We start from the raw sequence: 22232 nt of genomic DNA, 5'->3' as shown, positions 1-22232 counted from the left end.
TCCCCAGCCTTGTATGTACTTCCAACACTTCACAGTCCCTGCCAGCTAATTGTCCTTGAAAAAAGGGTTGTATCTTAATTAATTTCTCACTACAGTTCCCTTTGTCTGGCTCCTATTCATCAGTTGAAGTGACGCGTAAGAGTGAATCATTATCATAAATTCGACATAATAGTCTAAAATTGAGTTTCACCTTCTGGGCTTTTCCAGAGCCTTTCAACTGTATATAGGTGTTTGTTGAGTTTCATTGCTTTTATTCACAGACAAGGTCAATAGAAGTCAGAAGTAAGAAAGGGTGTAACGAGGATCTTTATAGGACTATATTATTTACAAGACCATTTCTCCTGAGTTTAATACCTTTCCAGATATTTCAGACAAAACTGTTTAATGACATGAAGTCAAATTTATATTGGTTGTATGTTTAGTAGGAGTTCATTTAGTGTGAAAAAGCAGAATGTCTCTCATTATTTCTCTTCCTTATCTGCAGGTTAAATCTAGGCTGAAAAGAGTAATTTGTTACTCTTCTGTATGCATCTCAGGATATCTTCTTCCTGCAGGCTGTGAGGGAAGAAGGAAACAGACTTCTGAGATTGTTCCAAGTCATCAGTAAATAATCAAGTTTTACATTTTGTACTGCAGCAGCATTCTGCAAATCTTTGTTGTTAAAGACCAAACTTGTTTTCTAGAAAAGGGACACATCCTTACATCTTCACAAGTCCAAAACATATTCATTAAAGCACTGTAAATTTTATCCATAAAGAGTGGATTTTTCCAGTGGAGTGGGTTATGTTAAGAAACTTGAAATAGGAGAGCAATGGGTTTGATACTAGATGTTAAGGATTATCAGCATATTATCCAGTTCCTGTCATTAAGTCGTATTTGAGGTCTTGGATCCAAACCTTTTGAAGGTACAGAGTTTTTTAAAAGAAATGTGACACTTTTGTTTAATTTTTGATCCCCTTGTTTGACTTTGTTGATACTGAATGCAGTGTATGTCATGTGTTTTCGTTGGTTTATTAATGGATGAATGGATGGATAATTGGCAACACAGATTGACAAAGAAAAGGTGGGACAGTTAGGGTGTTAAATAAGGTAGACAGGAGTACTTGGAGTCCAGGCATATGTTAAGAGAGTTGTGACAAAGGCAAAGAAAAAAAAGGCTTGCACTGAGTTTTATGTAAGGCTGGACAATAAGGAACGAGAACAGGACTTGTATTGACTGGAAAAGCTGTGCAGCAGGTTAGGGTGCTTAAAGATAAAGATGGACTACTTTGAACCAAATAATTAAACTGAGGTTCCAGTGCAATAACTTTTTTGTCGTGTTTAAGTTTTTCATTGCCAAATTGTACAAATTAGTGCAACTTATTAGTGTATGAGTAGAATTCAGCTGAAAAGACATGAGGACTTTATTGGGTGGGGCTTGACCCCTGAGGCCCATACATAACAGACACTGGAGAAATATAGAAATGGTCAGAAGGAGTTGCACTGTGTCTTTGTGGATCTAGAGAAAGCATAGGATAGAGTACTGAGACAAGAACTGGTACTGAGTGGGGAAGTCAAGAGTGAGAGTTATCCAGGGCATGTATGAGGATAACAAGATAGTGGTAATGTATGTGGTAGGAGTGACAGATGTGCTAAACGTACAGGTGCAATTACATCAGGGTTCAGCTCTAAGCCCTTTCTTGTTTGCAGTGGTGATGGATAGGTTGACAGATGAGATCAGGTAGAACTTTCCATGGACTACGATGTGTGCTGACAGCTACTCATACAGTAAGGAACAGGTGAAAGAGAGCCTTGAGAGTGGAGGTATGCTTTGGAGAGACGAGGAATGAACCTCAGTAGAACAGAGTACAGTAAAGATGCAAGGACTAGAAACAGAGAAGGTGGGTGATTTTAAATAACTTATATCATACCAAACCAAAAAACAGTGCACCAGAGATGTGAAGAAAAGAGAGCAGGTAGGGTGGAGTGGATGTAGATGAATGCCTGGGTATAAGTAGTAAGAATAGAAGGAAAGGTTTGTGAGATGGTAATGAGACATAGTGAGGCCTATTGACCAACAGGATGTCAGTGGAAACTGTGCTAATGTTAGAAAAGGGAGAAGGTGTGTTTGGCATCAGGGGGAGAAAAGGAAAAGCAAGAGTGTGGAGGTGAGAGTACTTTAAATGTCGGGACTGTGACTGGTAAAGTAAATTGAAACCCTGTATAATGTATGGTTTGGAGATGGTAGCACTAACATAAAGACAGGAGGCGGAGTTGGAAGTAGCAGAGTTGAAATGCTCAGATTCTCATTGGGAGTGACCGAAAAGGACATTAGAAATGAGTATATCACAGGACCTGCTAGGGTAAGAGGTTTGGAGACAAAGAGGCAAGGCTGTGATGGTTTGGACATGGAATAGAGGGATAGTGGATACATAGGACAAAGGATGTTAAGACAGAGCTGCCAGGCAGAGGAAACAGAGGGAGACCACACAGAAGATGCATGGATGTAGTGAAGGACATGCAGAGGGTTGGTGTGACAGAGGAAGATGCTAGGGTTAGCATGCAATGCAGAAAGATGATTTGCTGTGTCTCCTTAATGAAAGCAGCCAAAAGAAGAAGAAGAAGAAGAAGAAGAAGAAGAAGAAGAAGAAGAAGCAGAAGAAGAAAAGGAAGAAGACTATTAAAAAGGATTTTGTGTTTCATATGATGTTTCACAGCTTTTTTATAATAAGCCTTTTGAGATAGGAAGAAAAAAAAAACTCCAACAGGGAATAACAATCATCCATACTTTGGTGTTAATTATGTGCTGTATTCAAGGTTTGGCTAAAATTCTCAATTTTACTATTGTTTGGTTTTAGCTAACTTGATTTAGACTGAATAGGATTCATAATACATGCCATTTTGTGGTCCTGGAATTACAGTTAAGTGTCTCCCTGGCAAATTGATCATCACAGATATGATTTGTCAGCCAGAAAAATATTTTAGTGCTCTCTATCTTTTGAAATATTCAACCCCAAAAGACTCCTTGAAAGTAATGCAGTTCATGAAAATGTGTGTAATTCAGTTTTATTAAAAAGTTTTATAGAGCCATATAATAATAATTCCAATCGACATTAAATATTTAAATCCAGGACCAATCATCCAATCTTCTGATAATTTGCCAGGAATGGATTCCTAAATTTTAGTTTGGACTGTTCCCTATAATGAGTGAGCATAATGTAGTGAAATAGACTTTAGCATTGTTTTAGATGGCACACAGTTTAAATCTTGCGCAAAATGATGGCTTAAAATGTTAATTTATCAGAGCAGAAACCCTGTTGGTTTAATTCCCCACTAAGTGGTGTCTTTGCAGGTTTCACCAGATGATGGCAGCAGGATTCTTCCACAAGCTGGCACTCTCTGGGTTAAGGGAGATCCACAATTCCTGACACAACAGTTACACTTTGCAAATGCAATGTTTTTTTGTTTATATGGTCATAATGACTCAGAAATCCAGTCATTTCTTTAATGATTCAAATTTCCAACACAAAGACAAAGAAGTTACACTAAAAAAGACATTCGCATGATAACAGCAGCCTATATTTTACTGCATTTAAAGCTTCTGTAGTTCGAATGACTGACCAAATATCTCCAGTACTTTAATGATTTACACAAATATTTAAAAATGTTGTGTGTATTTGAGATCCTTCATAATTACAGCATAATTATTTATAAAAGAATCAATAAAGGAAGCGATCTAAGTGACATCAGTAGAAATATTTCCCCACTGAGATGTTTGTGTAGTAGGCGAGTGGATCACAGGGTACTGACAGAAGCAGTTACACAGCTTAAATATCTCTGCTGTTCTACAGCACCTGCCTCATAAGCTGCCAAAGCTGAGGCCAGATGGCACTACTCTGAAAACACCTGGTGCTCTGCACACATCCCTTCCTCACACATTGTGGACTCAAACCTCCTCTTCTTCTGCTATTGTTCAGGATGCAGTTAGATTATCAGTTGTATTAGAGGATTACAGCAACAACTCAATAGAGGATTTGAGTAATACAAAAGTACATCTAAAGAAAAGAAAAAGTCTTAAATCTCTATTCTTCACTCAAAATCTGATGAAACGTCTTCACCTAAATTCAGGCCATCAATATTTAATAAAAAGCTATTTAAAAAGTCAGCGTTGTCAAACTTGTGTGCTTTTGACATTTCGAGCTGTGGGCTTATTAAGAGATCATAGGTCAGTGACATGGTGAGGAATGTGTTTCAGATTAAATTGCACCCATCTGTGGTATTTGTTTTATTTTGTGGGATTTATCTAGATATAGTGAACCTCTTCAAAGGCGTCTTTATTATTTTTGTGTGTCTGTCCACTACCTACCTTTTGCCAAACAACTGAAAGTGACCAGCCACTAGAGGGCACAGCAGGTCTTATTATCCACCACTAACGCGTCCCTTGAGACGGGGTTTTGGTGGAGCTCTGATGTGGGGTCAAGGTGGCCTGTAGGTTTAGAAATGTATGGATCCATAGTGTGTAAGTGTATAAACTGTGTGAGAGGAAGGCTTGTAACAAAGTAAACCACATAGAATGTGTGAGCATGATTGTATTCATGGAGAAAATACCAGCTTGATGAGAAACACAATAATAACAGCAAGCAAATTTTTCAAAAATCCTTTGTAGAGCATGAGCAGTCTTAAAACATGCAGCTAAAGTTTGTCGAGCAAACATTTGAAAAGCTCATATTGAGCTTCAAAATGTATTTTTTTCGCCTTGTTTATCCCCAGTGTAGTTCTAGTGAATATCTCTGGGGTTGTTGTTTTTTTTTGTATTTTTTTGTACAGAAGCAGATGGCCGGGCTGCAGAGTACAGTCACCGCTCTCTCTACCAGCTCTGCAGCGAGGAAACAGCGAGGGATTAATGGCAATCCTGCCATCACTTCCAAGTTGGCTTGTAAAGTGAACAAGCCTAGCAACTAGTTAATATTGGACGGTTAAAAAATAGCTACATGTCTGTGGCCTCCACTCAACTTTATCCGCAGTTTTTTATTTAATACTTTGATTAGTTGTCAAAGTTTGGGGATGCGGCTCTTGAGCAGTTTACCTGCACAGCGTGTAGGCAGAAGGTGAGCTGAAGGGCAGGAGCGTTTATTTATTGAAGTTTTGGAGGATGCTGCTTCAAATCAGACAAACCCATCACTTGTAAGTACAAGTCTTAAGCACAGCCAAGCACAGAGGCTGCACTGACTGCAATAACGCACACGGTGACAGGCAAACTGCATGCATATATGCACCTATTCACATTTTCACCCATCCACACCCATTTGGGATTATACGCAGGGTGGCTTAAAATGTGGATAGGCTACACTTTGTCATATAACTGTAGAGTTGAATTATTAGATTGAAGTTGAATAATAAGCACTGAGTCAAACAGCACACCCTTCATCTGCGGAGCTGTAATTAACGGGGGCAAAATGCAGGCGATGGCGAAGGGAAAAAAAAATGCAAATTATTCTGCACAAAGGCTCCTCACAAATTGGCGTCACCATTTCTCAAATTATATCATTACTATATTTTGAAAATGTTAATCTGTTGAGCGGATTTCCCGGGGGAGTTGAGTAAATTAGTTCTATTTCCGAGACTGCCTCTCTGCAAAGGCACGGCAGCGACAAGCACCTCTGATTTGCTGATTACAATTAGACTCCCCAGTTTGGGCTCCTTCAAGCATTGATAATTTTCGGCATATTAAGCACGTTTTAGCAAAGGTGATAAGTCAGTTTTAATTGAAATGAAATTATTATTCTAATGGAAGTTTGGTTATTATTATTAGGAGGCACTAGTCATTCTAGCTTCATTTTTAATATATAAATGCTGGGGAGTAAAAAAAGATTTTGAAGGGCATTAGGGTGTCAGGATTGAATGAGGTAATTTGAAGGGAATTACTTTCTCTTCTATCAGAAATGAACTGAATTAAAAGTCCAAATCAATCGCTTTCACTTCTCCATTCTACTTTGACAGCGGCACAATTACAGATAATTAGATGGGAGGAAACTTTTAATTGTGGGATTAGAGGGAAAGAGAATTTGTAGGATCAGAGGAAAATTTCTAGGCAGAGTTTCTTGCTTAAAATCGAATCAAAGGATTTGCGAGCTTAAAATGGCAACCAGCTTTTTTTTCCTCCTGCTGTTTAATTGGAATTGCATCTAGTTCATCCAAATCATCCAAAACAATTAATTTAGATTTAATTCTATAATTATCATCAAATCGAATAATGTGCAACCTAATTTAGATAGTTAAAAATTAACGTGCGTGAAGTTAATTGAGTAATTAAACTCCTAAACTGCTGCCTATTAATTTGCCTGCCTAATTAAAAATGAATTTGATTCTCTGCTACTAAAGTAGGCATCAGTGTTGGATGGGCATGTTGATAAGGCCTCTGTCTTTTTTGGGGTGAGGGGGGTGGTTGGGAGGGGATTGGGGTGTATCATTTGAACACCTATATTAAGTTGGCAAGCCTATGAATTTCAGTTATCTGGTTATCTGGAGTCAGGTGAGTGTGCTGCTGCAAAATCCTCTTATTGGATGCTCAGCCAAACAGACAAACAACACACAAAGTTGGCATTAAAGAGCCTTATTTAGGGAGGGGAAGATAAAGTGCAAGTACACAAAGTTAACTTCAGGTTATTTAGTTAAAAATAATAACTTTAATGGGTGTAAAACTCTAGGCAAATATGCGTCTGAGTTCCTATAGTCTGCTCGCTTGGTCCTTTGATCCCTTGATTAGAGTATGACTAGTAAATGAATGAGTGGGCATGGGGAGTTTGTGTGCTAAGGGGAGTTTAGCACTGCCACTGCTGTTTTTCTTCACCTAATTCATCACTGTGGCGAGTAGTTGATTTACAGCCTATAGCAGCCACCTTAAGAGCACCCCTAAGAGAATAAAGCAACATTTAACACTCCTATAAATGATTTAAATACGCGAGGATTGATGCAGTGGTAGAATAAAACTATAAGGTGTGCGTAGCTCCGAGTATATGGCGCTCATATAAGAGGAAAAACACACTCTCAGGGCTTCAGTCTGCGTGACTATTCTGCTATTAGCCTTAAGAATGAATTTAAATATATTACTAAGGGTTGGGGAGGCCTTTTGTCATTGAATCTGTGCATAAGGAAAGAGACTAAGCCTCAAAGTGAGAAATGAGCCATCCATAGGGAAATATCAAGTAGCAGGAAAATGTCACGATAATGTTGAGTTGCTTTAGACAGAGCAAGCTGTTTTCTACGTGTAAGTGCACACCTTAGGCTTGTCAAGTGCTGTAATTTACAATTATTTTTAAAGGAAAGTGTTGAAATTGCATTAGTGTGTATCTGTCAGCCTCCCCTATTTACTTGTCGTGGAATTTATCTTCCTGGATAGAAAGTTAATCAATTAGTTTATAGGCCCTGTGCACTTATTGATTCAGATCAACAATACATAAATGCAATAAAGATGTTGTGTCCTGTTGTAACAAACGGCGTGGACATATAAATCAGGAAGACAAAAAACATTAATATTTTCTTTTTCTTTTTTGCCTCTGAACAACTGCCAAAAGGTCCAGTTGTAAAAAAGGTAACAAGGCAGGGCAGCGTCGCGGCTGAATGCTGGCCTTGTTCGCCTTATTATCGGGTTAATTAAAGCTAGAATCTGACAATGTCACCCGTTGTAGAAAAACGGATTTGAATGCAATGTCTCAGGAGACTGTGTCAAGGGCTGCTTTTCACTGAGCTCCTGTGTGCGCCCGAGTGGGGGGAGTGGGGGGTGGGGTGCAACCCATATATATGCTTGGGATTGACTAAAAGCAATTATTGAATTTTAGATGTTCAAAAAAAGGGGAATGAGCGGGGAGGAATTATTCATAAGATCTTGGCCATGTGCGTTAAAATTAAAGTTAAAATACAAAGAGAGAGCGCTTCAAAGACAAGCCCACCGCTGCTAAAAAGGAAGATGGATAAATGGGCGAGATCATTTCTGAGGAGTTCATTAAAATGTAGAGCTACACGCTGAAATACAGAGGGTTGTTATTTGGGCTTGGGGGTCAAGTGACGATCGGATTATATACTTCCTCATAATAATATTAATTAAACAATTTGCATGCTAATAGGGTAACAATTATCGCAGCTTCTGTTGAGAGATTCAGGTTATTACAACATGCCAATCCGGGTGCCAAGGGTCAGGGAATGAGTGGGGTGCGAAATTTCAACTCTGATTAACATTATGACAGCGCCAGACTTGGGATAAATAAAGTCGAATTAATTATTTGAAAACCTAATGAGCAGATAGGATTTAGGCTAGTCACATATTGAGTGCCAGGTTGCACAAGCAGGGGAGCTTTCCACTTTTGTTTCCTGACATGAAATGTTGTGTATGTTTGTATAGTGCACATATGGGACTGGCTTTTTTTTTTTGTTGTTGTTGTTGTTAATTCTGCTCGCTTGTATTGTCTTTGATGTTAAGCAGTAATCTCTAGCAGCTGACGCTTTTATTCATATAGTTATGTATTTTGTTCATAAAACCCTGGTCGTAATCGAAGCTTTCGCCTTGTAACAGTAAAAGTATTATCGGTTGACTTTCACTTTGCGCCTTCAGCTACCCTTTAAATACACCCATATTTCCAACAATCACCCTATTTGTTTTACGCCCTGCAGGTGACCTGTCTGAGTATAAAAGGTTTAGTGCATTTAAATGATGATCCATACCTAACGTGGGGGGTTCCTCTTAACTCAGTGGTTCCCAAAGTAGGGTTTAGGGACAATGCTTGACCCCCACTGTCCGCAGAAAAAGGATCAGCCATCCCCAGGATCGGAGGTCTTTTTTAATTTTTACTAATATATATCTTTTACTTTATCCCCATCCTTTGCACTTCATACATGCAAGTAAAAAAGAGAAAGAAACAATGGGTCAAAAAATAATATCAGCAAACATATTTAAAGACAATGGGTCTACGTGATAAAAAATACATATATATCATTACTGTCGTTATTATTTAATCAGGTCTAATATTTATCTATCTGCAGGTCCTCTAGTGAACAAAAAGTCTGGGATCGAGCCTGTGGCCTAATCTATCCGCCTGTAGCCTTTTCTTCCCGGCATTCAGTGAGCCCTTCCTCCCGGTGGGTCCCCCGTGTAGTTGCGATGTAGTTCTTATCAAAGCCCTCCTGTCTTGTTGTGACAGCTCTGATATTGTTTATTGAGGTGGATGTCAGCTTTAATTAGCAATCGATACGGGGAGCGTTTGCAGAGCGCGTCTCTGACGTCAGAGTCCATTACCGCTTTTCATTGGGTCTCATATTCCCAGAGCCTGGGCTAATTATTGGGAGGTTCATGTGGATAAAGTACAGCTCATCGCTCCCTTCACATCATGTCCCCTACTCGTTGGCCACACTCACTGCATGCTTTTTAAATTCCCATCACCGGCCTCCAGACGTCGTTTCCTTTTGCCTGCGGGATGATGGACAGCAGGATACTGGATCCACCTCACGCCCAGTTCGGAGGCTCTCTCGGCGGGATGGTGGGCTTCCCGTACCATCTGAGCCACCATCACGTTTACGAATTAGCCGGGCATCAACTTCAATCTGCGTCCGCGGTTCCTTTCTCAATAGACGGATTACTTAATGGTTCGTGCGCGGCTTCAGTGGGTAATTCCAACCCCCTCTTGTCTTCGGGTTGCGGGATGAATGGAGATAATCAGCAGTACAAACTGACAGGTAAGCCACATTACACAGCACACAATAACCTCCCATCAATGCTGGCTTGTTGCACAGAGACAAAAAACCCAGAAAGAAACAAAGACAGGATGTTGCGATACAAGTTGTCTTCTACATCGCGTGTTTAAAAGGCGAGCAGAACCTCGCACACAGGCACAGATTTATCTTCTTCGCCCCCCGACTTCATTTCATTCATCGAAAGCTGAAGATGCATCCAAGGAAAACAATGTTTCTGTCAGTCAGTAATCACTGGAGCAGGGGAATGCCCGTGTTAGTGTTTTAAGCTTTGCTTATTTATTTATTTATTTATTTAAAAGAAAGAATTGCGTGGAAGCTGCAACACACACGTGTGAAATGCTGCAAATTTTCAAATGAGACCATAATTTTCGGGTCTAAACTTTGCAAAACCCTTTACCCGTGCATGACACCGACGCTGTTAAAAATATACTAAAATGTGACAATTAAAAGAAAAAAAAAATACTTATCCTCTGTTTACATTTATTCTCATTCTGCTGTCAGACTCGGGAGACCCAGACAAAGATAGCCCTGGCTGCAAGAGGCGAAGAACTCGCACAAATTTCACAGGTTGGCAGCTGGAGGAATTAGAAAAGGCTTTTAATGAGAGTCACTATCCGGACGTGTTCATGAGGGAGGCACTGGCTCTCCGGTTGGACTTGATAGAATCAAGGGTTCAGGTAAATACGTATTTATTTTTATGAATCCGAGTCGTGACTGTGAGCTCTGTCTCTCTGTTATCTCTTTGTTTACGTTTTATTTATCCATGATAAAGATTAGGTTTTCAATTTTAAGCTATACAGAGACAGAAAGTGTAACTCAGTCTTTCAGCAGTATGGGGAAATTTGGGAAATAATATAAGCTCTATTATATGTAGGATATGTTTTTGTAATAAATAAAATATTTCACAATATGATTGTGTTTTTTCTGGCATTTCATAAATTATGTTAGTGCATAAATATAATAATAACAGGTTTCTTTAAAATAACAAACAAGTGATGAAGTTTTAGGTAATTATTTGGGGGGCAATGTTGGCTTATATTCGTCATATATGTTAAAATATAACCAAAAATAATGAGATATAATAAGACATGAGATATATGTCCCTAACATACCTGTTTTGTTTTGTTTGTTTTGGTTTTATTTGATTATTTTATTGGTTAAATTTTTGAAGACAGCCAAGTAGAAGTTTGCAAAGTTTGATCGTATTCGAGAGTTTACCTTGAAAAATATTATTTGAAAAGTCTTCTAATGACCCACACTTCAGTTATCATGTAAAACCAGAGCTTTTTATTTAAGGCTATTTGGATGTAATTAAAGGCCTAATTAAAAAGCTGCACAGAATTCAGCAAGAGCGAGACATAACCTGAGTATTTGTTTAATTACCATATTGTTAACACACCGGCGATTTTGGGCCTAATTAACTTCCCCTTTGCAATGACAGACGTGCTCATTACACACATGTTCACCTTTCTTTTCTCCGCAGGTATGGTTTCAAAATCGCAGAGCCAAATGGAGGAAAAAGGAGAACACAAAGAAAGGTCCAGGTCGACCTGCTCACAACGCCCACCCCACCAGCTGCAGCGGGGAGCCCATGGACCCGGAGGAGATCGCCCGGAGAGAGCTGACCAGGCTGGAGAAGAAGAAACGAAAGCAGGAACGCCGGCTGCTAAAGTCCCAGAACAAGCTTGTTTCTGGGGATTTATTTCACACCCCGGGATCAGACAGCGACAGCGGGGTGTCGCATGTGACCGACAGTGACCACAACACAGGCCCACCTTTTGACTCTGTGGGGGGAAATCAAACGCAATCGAGCTGCGACCAAACACCTCACTCTCTCCAGAGCCAAAACCACAACCAAAGACACTTGGACAGGGACGCTGGCGACTCCGAGCTGGACTCGCCCGACCCCAGTCACGGGCCAAGCCTGTGTTCCAACAACAGCAGAGCCTCCAGCATGCAGAAACTCAACCCTTTTAGCGTCGAAAGCCTCCTTTCGGACCACAGACCGAGACGCAACCCCGCGGCCTTACCCTCCTCACGGCCTTTGATAGGGAAGGGACACTTCCTGCTCTATCCCATCACACAGCCGCTTGGATTCATTGTTCCTCAAACTGCCCTGAAGACGACAACAGCAGTAAACTCTGACTGTGACACGCCGGCGGAAAGAACCCAGGCTCACGTCCGCTGCAGCGTCTCTGCGAGCTCTGCGGGATGTACGAGCAGCTCGCCGGACTCTGCAGAAACCACGCAAAGGGCACAGGTGGGATCAGAGGCAAAGACAAATTCACCGCACACGAGCCCGCCCAGGGCCGCCTTTTCCACTGGCAAAAGTACTCAGACCTCGGTTATTTGCAGCGATTCGACTTTCGCTCACGAACACGGTTCACAGCTCGTTGAGTCTGTGGATGCAGGCAAAAAAGAGCATTTAGAAAACAAGGATCACCCCAGCAGCTCCGAGTCTGTCCTCAGTGACTGTCCTGCAGATACAAAGACAGACTCTAAAGAACATGTCGACATGGAATAAATGAGCAGGGGGGGTTAAAGAAAAAAAGAAAGAAAAACAGCAGAACCATATCGATATAGCCCCTAAACTACACATTTCATTAGGCCAAAGGTTAACCAGAATCTACATCTTTGCATCTAATTTCTAGCCCCCCCTCCCCAGCTGATATTTTGACAATGTGCTCTCTCTCTCTCTCTCTCTCGTCTCCTTCTCTCTCTCCCAATCTCTGCGAGTGTGTATGTGTGTGCGAGTCGGGAGTCTATAGATATCCTTTAATGTGTGATAACTTGTCAAGAAAAACAAAACACGAGACCACGACACCAACAAAAATCCTCAAGAGCTGTAAGAAAGGTATTATACTATTTATATATGTAAGGTTTTTCTTAAATAAATCTATTGTATACAAGCACCTCAAACCGTGTGAGACCTTAAATAGCAGCACATCCAGTGCAGGACTACAGTAGGAAGGGCTTTCTTAAGAAATCTCATGTTGTACTTTGTATATTGCCTTAACAAATTTATTCATCTATAAGCCCCCACTGAAATGAGGTTACGAGCCTGAGGCGAAAAGGACCCGCTCGACTCCTGCAGAGTTTTGATATGAAAGTAATTATTTTCCCGGTGGCTACTGCAGGGGGATTCAGTTTATTTTAGCTCAAAGGGGGTTATAATACATTACCGATTTCTAGTGATATGAAATCACATAAACTTCCAAGAATAATAGAATTAGCATGAAAAGGCCTGGGTGTCAAATTGAAATAGGAAAATAATAGCCCTGGCAGCTGGGAGTGTGTGTGTTTGTGCATATTGGATAGAAGATGGGGATTCGTGGGGAGGCATTTTCATGAGCTTTTTTTTCTTCCTCCTCTCCCCTTCTTCTTCTTCTATCTCTCTCCCCACTTTGTCAGGGCCCCTTGTAGCAGGGCTATATTAAGATAGATGTTCGATGATATCCCTCATTGTTCTGTCGCTTTACATTGATGTTTCTGTGTTATCAGCCTATTGATCATGCGTCGGCTGTAATAGGACGGGCTGAGGCAAACGTGCCTATTTACAATAGCAGAACACATTTGTTCTAATAGGGTTGGTGTTCCCCAGGGATGCCGTGCAGGATCTGGGACATCTGCTCCCTTTTGCAATATTAGCAGTGTTGACCACAATATCAAGACGACCAAAGGAAGAAATGTCGAGGCGACTGTGTAGCAACATATATATATATATGTATATATATATATATATATATATATATATATATATATATATATATATATATATATATATATATATATATATAATCTTTAGACAAAACTACAACAAAAACAACAACAAAATAAATCCCGTCCAGCTATATGTAGAGTTGCTGGTTCACTATTAAGAGCCACAAGCCCTTTAGTGTTCTCTTTGGGTCTTGATTTGCAAATAAATTGAAAATAAGAGGGGTGAGCTTTACATCTGAGCCGGCGCAAATGAATTTCTGAGCCAGTGTCCCTTTCAAAATATTTACATAAATTTCAACCCATGCAGCTGTTTGCTCTAGGAAGCAATGTCTTATTAGGTTGGTGGGGGGCAGGGGCAAGCGCAGCCAACATGGCACACGCAGTGAACACGCACAAGATTAGGCCTGCACGGCTCTGGGTTAGAGGTGTATCTCTGCATGGTGTTTATAGTGCTGAGATGATAGATTCCACATCGATTTTGTGCTTCTTCTTTTATTATTAATTTATTTTACATTCCGCTATTAATCCCAGTTTTGAGGGGAGTTTTGCAGTGTTTTTGTATGATGCATAATGGATTACATTTTGCGCGTTTCCGTTCTAAACTCTGACACAAATGCAGACAGAAAAGACCAAACTGCAACCACTGCGATTTGGTTAAAAAAATGGTGTATTTACTAAATTGTGGGATAACCGAAGCCAATTTGAAATAACCCCTAAGATTCTTCGGTGTGTGTTTTTCCATGCTACTCTGAGGCTATTTGGGACGTATGCCCAGTTCATCCATAATTCATTAGCGCACTGAATAGGAGTATCGCTGGCTGCACATTGGTGGCCTTAAGGTGAAATTAGCGATTTGCTTAAGTAGTTAAGCTTTTCTTGCCTGAGAGCTGCACGCTGCATGATTCAAGACAAACTATCAATCGATATGCCCAGGCAGCCTCCAGGAGATGTGTCGTCCATGAATCATACTTTATGAATTCAATTTATACCCGGAGAAATTTTCAATTTGAACGCCGGATCATTATGGGAGAGTGTAAATTGTTTTTGCTCTATTATGCATCGGACGCCATCATTTTTCTTTCTAATTACGGAGGTGTCAGGTCGGGCTGTCATGCAGACGCTGATTTTCAATTTAACTGATCATCATGCATTCATTTTCCCATTTGATAAATCTGCTATCTCGAAGCTTCTCCATGCCCGGAATGCTAAAAGAGAGGCACAGATTGGCAAAGTAATAGGGGCCTGTATGCGGCAATAAGTGCAGATCAGGCAGCTAATTTAGCACCTCCTGGTATTTCCATTTCCATTTCTCATTTCCAACTCTCAAAGGAGGAAAAGCAGCCCAAAGGCAGAAAGCTGGTAGGCTTTTCATATCGGAGAAAGACAGAGAAAAAAAAATCTACCAAAACGGCTTGTTTTCAGCCACACATTCCCTAAATTAGGATATCAAGCTTAATTAAGGCTAATAGAGTTTTCTCAGTATGTGTTAGTTTTATTTAATAGAAACAAATTTGCGCAATTAATTATGGCCGAGATATTAAGAGTCTCATTTGCAGCATTCGAGCTGCAGACTAAATCAGCGTCCTCAGAAATAAGCCTCTCATTTCCAAGCCAAATGACTATCCAAATGTTTTTATACGAGCTTCCATCACACACGGTTTATCGGTTGATTTTCTGTAATATATACAAGCAAACTAAGTCAGATTGGAGACAAATTTACACAAGTGACGATCTATTAATGCACAGATTTAAATATAGATTTGTGGGGTTTTGTCTCGTAGAAATTGTATTATTTTGCGCACTGAGTTTGATTTGATATATATATATATATATATATATATATATATATATATATATATATATATATATATATATATATATATATATATATATATATATATATATATATATATATATATATATATGATTTGCCAATATTACTCAAATATATTTTCAAATGAGAGTGGCGGGAAAGGATTTACAATTTTCATGCTCAAATCAACTCAAATGGACAATGGTGTTCTCCCCACAAATCCATCTGTCAGTACAGGCTACTCTTGTGCGCTTTGTGTTCCTGCATGAGATCTTAGAGGCTCTGAAGGCTCAGTTTGGATAAGAAAAAACCGTGTCCCTTTAAAAAGGATCCTCCATAAAATAAAATGGCACTTGACATTTGGCTTCTCCTGCAGCAACTCTGCCATGCCTTTAAGGATTATTTTACATCTCATACTCATTAATGCGCCGGCGGATTTAATCATTCTTATCTTTCCTGTGCATACCTGGGATAATCCTGAAATTACCATCTGCATTGATTTCTGGACAACCCTTAAAATAATTTTAATTATGGCTGAGTATTGCGCGAAAAAACCCTCTAATCAAAATTTAGTTAATAACGCTTCGACTCTCAGATTTCGGTACGGTGTACAGGTGAAAACTCAATTTTAGGATTTAAAAAAAAAAAAAGAGCTTCACGGTTTTGCTAAGATCATCTGCTCATTTTGCCCATTTAACCATGTGCACTCAGGTTTTTAAAAATAAATAATTTTTATTTTTATTTATTGTTTTTGCACACATTCAAGTATTTTTGTTGGGCTTGATGATTTTCACACAATAAAGTGATAAAGTATTAGAAGACATATTTCACTATGCCACAGTTACTACACACTCTGAATAGTTGATCTTAATAGCCAGATTTAAAAAAACCAAGTGAATCATATATACATACATATATATATATATATATATATATAAATGTCTGTGTTGATCTATGAGCGGGTATAGATGGATTTTTTAAATTGTTTGCAAAAGACTAGCGGGGAGCTAATTAATATATAAAGCTTTCTGATTAAGTATATAATCAATATGATCTTCCTCAAAAACTCTAACATGGTACATATAAAAAAGAAAATCACTCTGCAAACAAGCATTTCATTTCCTCAACACATCTCTTCCTCCTGATGAGTAAACTCATCATTAGTTGTATTTACACAACTTTTCTTTTTTAACAGTGTTTTGTTTCCCCTGCATTGCAAACGTGGGAGTATGCGAATATTTGCAAAACACAAAACATGACCATTAATGTACATCACTGACAAGTTCTGCTATAACACACAAAAATAACACAAAGGACTCTCTTCGCTGTGACAAACGAAACAGTTAAACTGATCTTTTTTTAGACAAAAGTGAAGAATGGGATGGGAGCGACAGTTTTCTTAAGTCCAATAACACAAAATTTCCATCTTCTCTCTTTTTTTATGTCTTTCTCATTAAATGTTGCATATTTCTACATTATGAGAGTATATTGTCTTGAAATGGCTGCAGGGAAGGATTAGATATTAGACTCCTCTTCACAATGAGAGCACTTGAATCCTGGTATGTGAGAGGTGACAGGAGCCTTTTCAGAGTAGTAACACCTGTTGCTATCTGTCTGGCCTCATTATCTGAAGGGGGCTGAATTGTGCTTTTGGATTACACAACCTAACAATTCATATGACAAAGAAAATATTAGAAAAAAATAGATAATGGTAGTTTAAGAGGGATTTATGTGACTACCACAGCAGACATGCTTCTAACATGGCTTTTTGACAGTGTCTTCCTTTCAAAAGGCCACCTTGAATTTATCATGTATCAAAATTTCGGATAACAGATAACTGAACATGTTTGACAGTATGCTACTTTGATATTTCTCCTACAGAATTTCTCAGTCTTAATACTGAGGAATAGTTTAAAAAAACAAAAACAAAAAAACAAAAAAAACCTCAGGTTCTCTGAATCTGGCATGTGTACTGACTTAGCTACTAGGTGAGTATGTGGGTCAAAACAAGAAGACATATCTTGATATGAATCATATTTATAGGTTCAAACCCCTTTTCAGGGTAGCCTCGGTACGGTAAAGTTTGTATACACTTAAAGAGTGGGTCACAGTACAAATGTATTTATTTATTGTTTTTATTCTAGGCAGTGAAAGTAATCACCTGCAAATTTAATACTTAAAGAAGTAAGAACTGAAAATAGCGTGTAAAGCCTACACAAAAAACACAGAAACTACACAAAGTTAAGCAACAAATATGTTAAACTCATATTTAAGGCATTGCAATTTTTACAAACTAATTAGGGTGTTATATTTTGTAACAGAGCAAAGAACCATGGACATTAATTACATAAAAGGAAAGCACTTTAAATAAAGTAGATACATTTGAATGAACTACATGATCTGACAGCCCAGTCCAATGTTGCACATATATAGTTAATGAAGGTTGCAAAGGGTGTTTCTAAGAGGAGAAAATAATGGCAAGTAACATTTTCTATTTTGATTAAAAATATGTCTACAAAATTGTATTGAAGGTTTGTGTTATTTCAAACATCCTGCCAACATTTGAGTTACGTGAATAATATATCAATGTTGATACGTTTCCAAAGAAGAAAAGAAAAACAGGTGAACCAGTACAGTAATATATCTCCATATGTATATGTATATACATAGCAATTATCACCTTCTTTGCTGGTCTGATTCATGAAAATAATATAGCCAAAAAAATAATGAATTCCTTGTCCTCTGTTTGGCTCCAATTCCATATTTACAGAATGTAGGATAATTGGCAGACTATTGCTCACGAGTATGTGATGTACTTGGAACATTCAAATATACTTCAGCTAGCTCCTTTACTAAAACTGTTATTAAAAAACCCCATATAGAATATGATACTCTAGTCCAAATGCATTGCAATAAGCTCAACTGAGTGATAATGTTTTTTTTTAACAGATGTATAAGTAACTGTTTAACAAGTTCACCATATAAACTTACAAGAAAATAGCATTGGCAAAGAAATGCTGAGGTGACAAAAACATTGACCTTCTTGGCTATCATATATTCATAAACAAACTATTATTAATTAATAGAAGCATAATTATACAGTCTTGCAGTCTGCTACTTAAGCCAGCCAGCCAGTTAGCAAATGTGTACTATAGTTTACACTAAAGTTTACTATTAGTTATCAACTGAATATTACCATAGCCGTACTGTATAATGTGTGACAGGCGATTGTTCAGTACAATTTTAGCATGTATGGCAACTAATCCACAAAGACTGAACTTTAAAGTTTGGTAGTTATTCCTGATTTAACTGCAGTCAATCTCCAATAACTTATTTAAGGTTAGCTTAAGGCTGTGATTAGGACAGAAATGCTTGCCTGAAGTCAGTCTTTTCTAAATTCTGTCTTGTAATAGATGCAAATAAATGAAATCTGTAGGAATCAGGGTTGCAGAATATAAAAAAGAAAAAAAAAAGAACTAATTCACACTGCCAACAGTAAGTTCATGAAATAGTTGATAGAGCTGGGTTACTTTAAAAAAAAATTCTCATGGCTAGATACAGGACTTGCCAGATCAAGGGGCAGTGCATAATCACTGGATCCACCATGTGCTAGTGGCTACGCCAAAGCAATGTACAAGATGTAGGCGGGGTTAGACTGTCACTTAGCCCTGGCTCTAGTTTAACAAGATGTGAAAGCAATCCTTGATCCAAGAGGGAAGGGTGACACTGAAAAAAATAACAAAAACTCCAGGCTATAACAGCAATCAGCCTTGCTTCTTAAAAGGTTTGGTATAGTATGTGATGACCAGTAGCGATGATTAGCCAGCTGAGGCAGGAGCAGAGGCTCTTGAAACAGCAGTTCAAGGAGGCAGAAGACAAAGTGCAGAGCACATCAGAAAACCTTCATTTCATGATGAAAAGGGACCTTTATAACATTAATAGCGCAGAATTTCACAAGTGGTCCTTAGCAGAAACAGACTGAGGAGCACTGCGAGATTTACGCAAGAGCAATCAGGGTAACAAATAGGATCCTTTATAGTCTCCAAAAAGATCAGTGGCTACATTTATAACATGTACAGTTATGCAGACATAGAAGAGCTTGAACTGCCAGAAAGAAAAAAAAGCTTGTATCGCAGAACAGACCCTTTAGAGTGATTTTTTTCAGCGCATAAAGTTGGAGTTGATTTTACAGGACCACCAATAGGAGTAAAAAGACAGTAAAACATAAAGCCTGACACTTCAAAGAGAAAGTGGCACTCAAATAATCCTGAAGAATTCTGTAATGCTAGCAGCTGCCCATGCCCCAAGAGCCAATCAATAAGCCAACCTGGAAACATATGAGCCAGTCATCTTGTCACTGTGACATGTGCACACAACTGATGTTCAGGAAAGATTTGGCTGTGTGGTAGCAGTTATCATAGTAAAGATGTAGGTAGGCAAGTGTACATTTGTTCAAGTGCTCTGGTGGGGAAAAGAGGCTGATCACATCAGCACTCTGGATTGAGTTGTAAATAAAGTAGTTATGTTATTATATATTTGAGCAAGAGTGCTGTTTTTATTTGAAATGCTTTTTGGAAGGGGTATATATGAGCTAACAAAACAAAGTATAAAAAAGGCTTCAACATACAAATACATCAAAACATAACACCCTTTTTAGAGATCTACTGCTCCAAAACATAAACTGGTGCACAGTTATCTTCAGCCAAACACCTAAACAGCAACAGCATGATTGGGTCTAAAAGCTCTGCATATGTGTAATGCGGATCCAGGCATTTATTGATTTTTATTTTTAAAATGAGTTTACTTAATTTAATTAATTGTAAAACCTCATTTGTCATCTAGGCTGGAATGCCCCACAGACAAAGTTAATTACTCTACTGTTGGACACTACACATTCATATTACAAGCCTTTGGCACTGACCACATCCCATTTTCCACATGGTGAAAGACATGAGAAACTGAAACAAAAGGAAACTTTCTGGATTTATAAATTACAGACCAAATTAAATAATATTCTGGTTTAAATTAGGACCTATACTTTACTTCTTTTTTGAAGACTTTTTTTGTTTTCTTGAATATTTGGGATGTGAGCATTACTAGGATACCTACCAAGACTTGCTTAATTCCTTAAACTGTTGCCTGTAAGTGGAGGTTCCAGCTTACCAAAATATAGCATTTTGACATAGCAGCTGCTTTTTCTGAGGCTGCTTACATTTATTCATAGAAGATGTTCTGACTTGGCTTATCTTGTTTTCTGATTTTGCAGTCTACCTCTCCTGCGTAAACCTGAAAATCTACTATACACAAGCAATGGTTCCTGGTTCCCACTGATGATGGGAGGAAAGTGGTTATCTGCTTAAGTCATTTATCTGTCCAAGCAGGAACTCGTTGCAACGTATAGTAGTTGGCAAATTACTACAGCTAGGTAACCTTGGTTCTAGAGGTCCTGGTATAGGGTTTCATGGCACAATAATCACATAATTTCTCGGAATTTCTCATTGGATCAGTGTGAATCATAACCAGTGTGACTTCAGCGTTGAAGAGCCACCAAGGAGGAGGAACATCCTCAGCTGTTTGGAGTTGAAGCCATCTTTTGTTCAATAAACACCTCCCAAATGCTTACAGAAGTAGTATACAAAACATTGATGTGAACCAAGAAAGAAGAAATAACAGTTTGCATAAAGAAACAGTTATACATTGTCACAGCTAAATGGTCCCCCTTGCAAAAAAATAAAATAAAATTCGTATGTTTACTTCCTCTCCACTCAAGGAAGTTTAGTATTTGTCAATTGTCATAATTTTGAAAATGTAATTTTTCAATTTTTCTGTGGATGGGTTAAGGAATCTGCAGTTGGATTTCTGTGCATCAAATGTTTTCAGTGGATGAACTGTAGGCAGGCCAGTTTAGCACCACGACAGAGCCATGCTGCTATGATACACTCAGAATGAGGTTAGTCATTGTCTTGCTGAAAGAAGTTAGACCTTCCCTGTAAAACACTTTCTTTGGATTGCGGAATACCTGCATCTGTCATTAAGCATTAAAGGTGCCTTTGCAAATATGTGGGCACTCAAAACAATCAACAATCAATATTATTGTGTTGTTTACCATATAGCCTTAAAGGAAAAAACATTCTGGCTCTAGGAGAATTATGGCTGGAAAACATTTAAGAATGACCCTCTATAAGACATCTGTGATTCTGAACTTAGATTTTTTTCAATAACATTTTATTCAGATACCACTAAATCACAAAAGCAGTTTCTTCAAGGGGCTTCATATTCTAAGGTAGAGACTCTACAATAATACAGAGAAAACCCCAACAATCAAACAACCCCCTTTGCAACAGTGGGAAGGAAAAACTCCCTTTTAACTGGAAAAAACCTCCAGCAGAACTGGGTTCAGGGAAGGACTACCATCTGCTGTGATTGGCTGGATGGGTGCGGTGAAAGAGAAAAGATAAAGGAAAGAAAAATAGATGTTCTCAATATAAACATAACGTCAATTTTAAGTAATATTTTTATGTGTACAAAGGGTTAATGGTAAAAACAGGAGACAGATATATATCTATTTTCCTCTTGTAAATTAATGATGTGGTTTGAGGCAAAGATTCATGGGGTTTTTATTGTGGGTTAACACACGTCAACTTAAGATCTACATTAAGTCACAGCATTTAAGTCGATGTTGAATTTTGCATAGAAGATAGATAGATAGATAGATAGATAGATAGATAGATAGATAGATAGATAGATAGATAGATAGATAGATAGATAGATAGATAGATAGATAGATAGATAGATAGATAGATAGATGCATGTTGGATTAGTGGTTGCTGGCATATGCATGTTTCAAACAAGTAAGGTTTGCTTTAATTCCAGTTGTTTTTTGGAATTAGTGCAAGCATGCTTTTCTCAATAGCAGAATATTGTATTCATGCACGTATGTTCATGGAAATTTGTGATCGAGTGCATAGAAAGAGCA

At 38.5% G+C, this 22232-nt stretch overlaps 1 protein-coding gene across 1 annotated transcript; it reads left to right on the top strand.

The window, feature by feature from the left end:
- Positions 1-7784: 7784 nt before the first annotated feature.
- On the top strand, positions 7785-12635 carry uncx (UNC homeobox). The gene is made up of 3 exons (XM_026163670.2): positions 7785-9705; positions 10225-10400; positions 11207-12635. Exons 1-3 carry the CDS (start codon positions 9447-9449, stop codon positions 12245-12247), a joined length of 1476 nt encoding a protein of 491 aa, XP_026019455.1. The 5' UTR covers positions 7785-9446; the 3' UTR covers positions 12248-12635.
- The last annotated feature ends 9597 nt before the right edge of the window (positions 12636-22232 follow it).

Source organism: Astatotilapia calliptera, chromosome 4, assembly GCF_964374335.1.
Source record: "Astatotilapia calliptera chromosome 4, fAstCal68.1, whole genome shotgun sequence".
Taxonomy (NCBI): domain Eukaryota; kingdom Metazoa; phylum Chordata; class Actinopteri; order Cichliformes; family Cichlidae; genus Astatotilapia; species Astatotilapia calliptera.
Note: the sequence above shows the minus strand (reverse complement) of the source record. Positions and strands in the feature narration are given on the sequence as shown.

What these genes read in the sequence shown, in the direction of transcription:
- uncx (XM_026163670.2), top strand. Translation starts at nt 9,447, where the DNA reads ATGATGGACAGCAGGATACTGGATCCACCTCACGCCCAGTTCGGAGGC. An exon ending in TCAGCAGTACAAACTGACAG is followed by an intron (nt 9,706 to 10,224) that starts GTAAGCCACATT and finishes TTCTGCTGTCAG; the next exon opens with ACTCGGGAGACCCAGACAAA. An exon ending in TGATAGAATCAAGGGTTCAG is followed by an intron (nt 10,401 to 11,206) that starts GTAAATACGTAT and finishes TTTTCTCCGCAG; the next exon opens with GTATGGTTTCAAAATCGCAG.